Source organism: Cryptotermes secundus, unplaced genomic scaffold (genome assembly GCF_002891405.2).
Source record: "Cryptotermes secundus unplaced genomic scaffold, Csec_1.0 scaffold465, whole genome shotgun sequence".
NCBI lineage: Eukaryota > Metazoa > Arthropoda > Insecta > Blattodea > Kalotermitidae > Cryptotermes > Cryptotermes secundus.
Genome location: NW_019738964.1, coordinates 1892905 through 1900530, shown reverse-complemented (window position 1 = coordinate 1900530; position 7626 = coordinate 1892905). Strand labels below are relative to the sequence as shown.

The 7626-nt window shown below is 38.6% G+C and overlaps 1 protein-coding gene across 2 annotated transcripts in view; it reads left to right on the top strand.

Moving 5' to 3' along the window:
* The first annotated feature begins 263 nt into the window (after positions 1 to 263).
* LOC111871463 (DNA methyltransferase 1-associated protein 1) overlaps positions 264 to 7626 on the top strand; it is a 31498-nt gene continuing 24135 nt past the window's right edge. For both annotated transcript variants that reach the window (XM_023864609.2, XM_023864607.2), the window contains exons 1-5: positions 264 to 368; positions 2199 to 2415; positions 2504 to 2667; positions 2758 to 2976; positions 4877 to 4984. In XM_023864609.2, the coding sequence (XP_023720377.1) occupies positions 2211 to 2415; positions 2504 to 2667; positions 2758 to 2976; positions 4877 to 4984 (696 nt within the window). In that variant the 5' untranslated portion in view covers positions 264 to 368; positions 2199 to 2210. The remainder of the gene's footprint in view (positions 369 to 2198; positions 2416 to 2503; positions 2668 to 2757; positions 2977 to 4876; positions 4985 to 7626) is intronic.

The following is a 7626-nucleotide window of genomic DNA, read 5'->3' as shown; positions in this document are numbered from 1 at the left end:
TTTCTCCCTCCGCGCCTATGTACATGTTATGTTAGTAGGTCTACAAGAAACACAACACTAATGCAAAATTGAGCGGGGTCATTGATTGCAAATAGTAAAGACGGTAAAGACATCCCATTAGTGCACGTTAGGCGCTGTTCCCTTGTAGAAAGCGTCAGTGTGCTCATACAGGTACAGTGTGTAAGGTTCGTGACCTTTCCCTACTATTGCATGTGAGTGTGGCTGATCCGTTGATTCTATGAATTGATGTGTTAGTGATCCGTGTCAGGACTCGGGAGTGATCCGTGGTGTGTTTGTATGGGATGGTGAATGAATGGTGGTCGGTTGGAGATGAATATCAAAGTTACATGTGTGTAAACTGTTACTAGGTAAAGTACATACATCTGTAAAGTTGACTTGGAATATCCTTCAATACGGTGACCAGTTACAACCGTTTCTAAATTATGTTACTATTCACTGAATTTTCTTTTTTCCAATCCAAGTCCCCGACCTGTCATGTATTTGGGGCTTACAGGCGTTACCAGTTTAAACTCAAAGATATCCGACTTAGTCAGTGTATATATGCATAAAAAAATAAATAAGGGGTAGGACATGACCGGTCCTTGCACCGTGACCATCGTGATTTAATGTGGATTCCCCTCTGTTTAGCCCCTCAACTTCGAACAAAGTGTAGTATTATATTTAAAGGGGCGACCCGGTAGTCACCTAGTTGTGTAAAGTAGTGTCGCAAGTGACGAACTCGTAAGTAAGCTATAGCCTCATAATTATATCAGACTTGTGTGGCTGAGTCATCTATTTCCAGGCACCTTTCAGAAGTGGGATTATTGGTTAATTCCATTTTGAAAATATGTCATCCACCATAACTGGTTTATGTTTAATTTTAATACTTCCCTGGTTTTTCTGTCAGAGGGTCCTTGTAGGAAACCATTTTAAAGTTTGTGGTCTTTTAAGGACTCTCAGTATTTTTTGTGGTTTCTGCCCAGTCCCTTATGGCTCTCTTGGCAGTCCCTGCTGAAATGATGTATTCTGGTTCAGGTCCTATTAAAGGACATTTATAACCCTATTTTGCCAATTAAGTGGAAGTTTGATTAGCTTCACTACCCCTGTGACCCAGCATCCATATCAGTTGAACTCTGACTGGGGATTGAGGGTATTACAAAACTAGTTCATGTCATAATTGTCAAGTGCTGTAATTGCAGCTTGACCCTCCAATACAATATAAATGTTTCCATTTGTACAGTCCATATTTAGATTCTCTACTATGCATGCCTTGATGTTATACACTTCTGCCTGGAATGCTGTGGTATGGCTGAAGCTAAGCTTTCTTGTGCCATAACCATAGACCCCAGTCCCAGTTCCCCCCTCCCCCCCTTCTTTTCTTTTTGTCTTGGAACAGTTGGTGTAGCAGACTAGCCCCCACTTTGATGTCAGGAGGAAACCCATCTTCCTATCCACTTCTATCAGGCAATCTTTGTCATAGACATTTCTTGGTATAATTTGATCACCCCCATCTGTAGGATTGGTTCTTCTTTCTTGCCTTAAGACATGTATGCATGTCCATAACGTTTGGATTTGAGTTTCCATTGGTCACTGCAGTAGTCTATAAATTCCTGCTCTGACCCCAGCCTCCAGCTACAGGTGCAGTGGGCGGAGTCCAAGGAGGACCTCAATTGCAGCTGTAGGAGCTGTCCTCATTGCTTCAATAACTGGGTAGCTTATTTTGAGATGATGATGGATGATGTCAGTTTTCATGTTATTCAGTAGTGTTTGTTGACATTTATGTTCATAATGTAATTATTTTGATCCTTGTGAAGAATTAACATTTTTATTCTGTAATTTAATGCGAATCACTGGTTGGTCAGGTTATGTCATTACATTTGAAGAATCAGTTAAACCTTTAACGAAACAAACAAAAGAAAAGTTGGGTCAATAAATCTGATTAATAATATAAGTAAAATGTATGCGTCCAAGGTGTTTAGATCGTACAAACATGACACTAATAACAGTAGTCTGGGGAAGTGAATGGTTATTTATAATGAAACCAAATACATGGTAATTGCAACTGTCCTGTATTCATGACCAATGCCTCCTTCAAGTTCTGACAGGAACTATTTAAACCAGATGTAGATTTCTCACAACAATATTATAATAAGTCCTGACATTTCATGAACCTGTAAGGTATGAAATTGTGTTTATAGGCAGAAAACATCATGGCAGATGTAAGGGATATTCTTGAACTCGAGAGGCCTCCAACTCCAGAAATAACTAAAGAAGCAATTTTAGGGCCTGAAAAAGTGAAAAAGAAACCATTAACAACAAAGGTTTCAAAACGCCCAGAAGGAATGCACCGAGAAGTGTTTGCCTTGCTTTATACCGATAACAAAGATGCACCACCAATATTTCCAACAAATACAGGTATGAGTCATTTGTAACATCTTGCAGTTCTGAGTATGCACATCTTTAAATTCTATTAATTCACTGAGAATTTCATCCAATGTCCCAGGTCAAGGCTACAAACAGCTTAAAGCCAAATTGGGCATGAGACGTGTACGTCCTTGGAGGTGGATGCCATTTACTAATCCAGCACGTTCAGATGGTGCCGTGTTTCATCACTGGAAGAGGACCACAGATGAAGCAAAGGATTACCCTTTTGCTAAATTTAATAAAGTTTGTATAAATCTTTGAACATATGTGGCATACCTTAACTATAGTCACGTCACTACAAAACTGATACTTGAATTCTTGATCCATTGGCAGCAAGTTCCAGTTCCCACTTACACAGACACAGAGTACCTGCAACACTTGCATAATGATTCATGGAGTCGACAGGAAACTGATCACTTGTTTGACTTGTGCCGTCGTTTTGATTTACGGTTCATTGTGATTCGTGATCGCTGGGATCGGTCTCGTTTTCCCGATAGAAGTGTGGAGGACTTAAAGGAGCGGTATTATGACATTTGTGGAACACTGAATAAGGTAAGCACGTGTAACACTAATTCCATGGAGGAGAGCCCTTGAGAAGCTGCTACTCATTTCATCAAGAAATACCCTACAAATATTATGTTTTTGGACATTATCCATCGTCTTGTCTATTTTCTAAAAACCATCCCGTTTCTTTTTGAAAATATAACGTTTCGGAGGCTGGATTCTGTCGCCGTCCTAAGGTAAAACCTACTCAGTTGAGTTGGCCATGCCATAGCTCAAGCGGTTAGTAGCTGACTTCCCACTGTGGTGGCCCGGGTTTGATCCTGGGTCTGGTCAAGTGGGATTTGTGGTGGGCAAAGTGGTGCTGGGGCTGGTTTTCTCCAAGTACTTTGATTTCCCCTGCCAATCTTCATTCCACCAAATTCTCCATCACCATAATCACCCATGGCAGGCTACAATAGGCCAATCAATGGCCGCTGTGCCGAGCGGACCCAGTTGGACTCCACCACCCACTAAGCGAATTAAAAAAAAAATTTTTTTACTCAATTGGGTCAAATAGAGCTAGCCCCTATCTCGGGACCAGGTAGCTCTATCTATTTGGCCCAACTGAGTAGGTTTTACCTGAGGATGGGGACAGACTCCAGTTTCCAAACTGTTGTGTTTTCAAAAAGAAGGACAGTTTTTAGGAAATAGACAAGACGATGGACAATGTCCAAAAACATAGTACTTGTAGCAATATACCATCATCAGAAAGTTTTAGATCTTAAGAAATACCCTGCCATTTATGGAATATGTAGGTTCATTGCTGTGTTTGCAAGGACCCAGCACTGGACCTTATCCTTAGCCAGCTGAATCCAGTCCATTTTAGTAGTATGTCTATACCTAAGTCTACCAGATATGTGGCTTAATTTTAGAATGATGTTTCTGTATCAGACTCTTTCTCTAGACATCAGATTATTCCCAATCAATGTAATTATGTTGGTTGATGAAATGAGACTGAAATCACACACCAAGATTTATGTGGTTGCAGTCCCAAATAATTGTAATTTCATCGTGCTTGGAATTTCAGTGTTAAATTATGCTCAAGAGAATTGTTAAGAACAAGAAGAAAATGTATGATGAAATCTTATTACTCATAGAATGACTCTATATATGTGTTTGCCTAGTTACAGTTTCCTAGAAAGACATTCATTATATGACATAAAGAACATTTTACACTTTTTTCATTCGTAATTGATTCTTTCCTTTTTTTCCATTTTTGAAAAAAAAATAATAGAAAATCGGTTTCGTGTATGTATGAGATGAACATTATAATGGGGATAATTGAATGAAATGTGGTTATCAGCAGCTGTTTCATCATCATATGCACAGGAACTACTACATGAGCCACATTTATTAAAATTAAAGAACTCTCTATTTTGCCCACAGAAGGTATATAATTTATGTGGTTCCCATAGTAAACATTGATTATTTTTCTAGACAACATTAATGGGTTGGTCTTTGTAATAGAGCTGCAGTGTGTTTTCTATGTGGTAAGAATTAAATTTTTAAATATAATTTAAATGAATTCACAGGGTTAGTGTAGGTAACTGAACTCCTTCTTGGCTCCTGTATTTGAAGCTGGGGTCTCTTTGACCCTGTCAATGATAATGGTTTTTTATCACTTTGGATAATACAGAATAAAGAAACACGAAAGGGCATACATATCTGTATTTTACATAACCTATCCTAACCTGACTTCATTGAATCTAACTGAATCCAGTCTGTTAAAGGTCTTATGTATATCTATAGCATGGGAAGATTTAATGAGGAGAAGCAAATGTCCTCTGTTTAGCTGATCCAGGAAGCACATAATTTCTACTGGTCTTCAGATGGCAGAGGTCAGTAATTTTCTTGACCAAGTGGACTCCTTTTACAAGTACAATACCAATATGAATTCAAATATTTTCAGCTCAAAGCCAGTTCCAGTCATGAAACTAAGATATATGTGTTTGATGCAGACCATGAAAGAAGACGGAAAGAGCAACTAAAACGAATTTTTGAAAGAACTGCAGAACAGGTATTAAAAAAAATTAATATTTCTTGGAATTGTATTAAAGATGACTAGTGGTTACACTCTACAGAGCGACCTACAACTTAATATCAGTACTTGAAGAGTTCATTCCCAAGGTTATTACTAGGCAGAAATATCCTGTTAACAATGGTCTCACAAGTTGTAGAGCTGTGTGTGTTTGAAGTTCAGGAAGTGTTTACACCAAACAGGATGGTCAGGCAGTATTGCTCTAGACATGTGTTTGGAAGGTGCTTAGTTCAAATCTCTGCTGGGACACCAGCTGTCCTGACTGATGTTTTTGTGGTTTTCCTTAGTCCCTCCAAGTGAATACTGGGATAGTACCTTGATTAGGCTAGACCATTTCCTTTCATTTCATCAATCATACAGTGTTGTATAGTCTTCATGATTTTAAATAGCCAATCAAAAAAGAAAAGTGATTTACATGCAAGAAATTTTCTATTCATCTTATGTGTGGTACTTGCTGTTTGCATACAAACTAGATCTGCTTGATGTAGAAGGTGCTAGGTTACTTGATATGAACATTCAGCTATGAACATTGTAACCATGGTGTTCAAGAGCTTATAGGCCTTGGTTTGATGCATCAAAAGATTTCTGTTAGTAAAAAATTTGCATAATGTTAGTGCATGTGGGATTGAGTAATTGGCTTTTGATTCTAATTCTGGTGAACTTTTTACCACAGACGACTTTGATAAGGGATATACACGTGACTTACCAGAAAGTAATGATGATAATGTTTCAGCAAATCAGCCATGGCATGATACAATGGAAGGCAGGACTATAGTGCACTCATGCATTCTTTCTCTCCTTCAGAATGTGGTTTGAATCATATTATTGCACCTCATGTCACTGAAAATTCTTTGTTATGTAACTTTTTTGACCAGTTTTTACTGATGATTGTGGTCAAAACAAACTGTGGACCTGAGTGTCACTCTTAACGAAATATGGCAGTTAATAGCTCTAATAATTCTGGTAGGTGATGATGATCAAGACACCATAAAAAAGAACTGGTCTAATAATGAGTTACACACCATTCTGTTTAAAAATAATGAAACGTGACCAATCTCTACATGTTCTGAGATTTATATGCATAAAAAATAATGAAGATGTGGCAGACAGAGTGAATACAAATTGTGACAGGCCGGGGAAGCTTAGAAGGATTTTATACTATCTCAGTAATAACTATTCTACACTTTGTGACCCTCCCAAAAATTTGGTTATGATGAAGTAATTATTGAATTCAAGGGAAGAGTGGTGTTTCTGCAGTACATTCCAAAAACGTAAAAAAAAATTTTAATAAAATTTTATTTAAGATAGCAATGGGTGTACGTATGATACGTCATGTTTTCTACAGAAACGATGTGTGGGTGCTACTGCAAAGGTCCCCTAATGCATGGAACAGTGCTCCAGCTGACAAGAGGAGGTCTTTGGATGTAGGATCTTTATGAACATTTTTCCCCTCATCCAAACACCTCATGTCTACATAAGACGAAAATAAACTTCTGCAGGACTTCGCAAGGTTATGCCGATATACATTTTTCCAAAGAATTTGAAAATGAGGAGGTGTAATGTCACATATGAAGTGAAAGGAGGAATCATTGCTATTTGTTGGAAAGGCAAGAGGGAAATGCATGTTTTCACCATCGTTCGCCATGTCCCGTCATTAAGTAATTATATGGACAAAGAAGGAATTAAATCTTCTGCCTGGGTGTTGTGGGTTTGAGTGATATGTTGGCAGACACCTACAGTATTTCCCAGAAATGGACCAAGAAAGTGCTTTTCTTCTTCATTGAACTAAATAACCTGAATACCTCCATAATTCATAGCTCATATGGAACCCAGCTGGCTCATAAAGTTTTTTGGAAATGCCTTTTAAGGGGTCTGATTAATGCTGCAAAAGATATACCCAAGTCCTTCAATATCAAGCTGTATACGATCATCATCACAAGCAAATCACATGTCTGAATTTTCCTTCAAACATTTGAGTCACTGATCGGTCTTGAAGATGAGCATCTGTTCCAATAAAAGAAAAGTATCAAGGTCACGTTGTTGTGAAGAATGTGATTTCGATATATATGACCATTAATACAGAAGTTAATGTTGATGATAAACTGTGATTCAAGCGGGCATGTTTTTGAAATTAATAGTTTTTTGTTATGTCATTTGAGCTAACTGAGATTATAGCAACCAAGACAGACACACTCGGATGTAATATGATGCACTTTGTTACAAGGTGTGGCAATAAAGAAACCGGATTCATGCTCTAACCCTTTATTAAAAAAAAATCAGACAGTCGAAATGTTATCCCCTTCAATGTAGTCCCCTCCCCGATCCCTACACCGCTCCATGCGAATTTTCCACTGTTGGAAGCAGTGCTGCAGGTCATCTTGTGTTATGCTCTTCAAGAGTTGCGTCGCTTTTGCTTTCACTGCATCCACGGACTCGAACCTGGTCCCTTTCAGCGCAGACTTGATTTTTGGGAAGAGAAAAAAGTCGCACGGTGCTAGGTCCGGAGAATACGGTGGATGTTCCATCACTGGAATGTTGTTTTTTGCCAAATACCTCTTCACAGATAGCGCGTTGTGTGCTGGCGCGTTGTCGTGATGAAGAACCCATGAGGCATTCTTCCA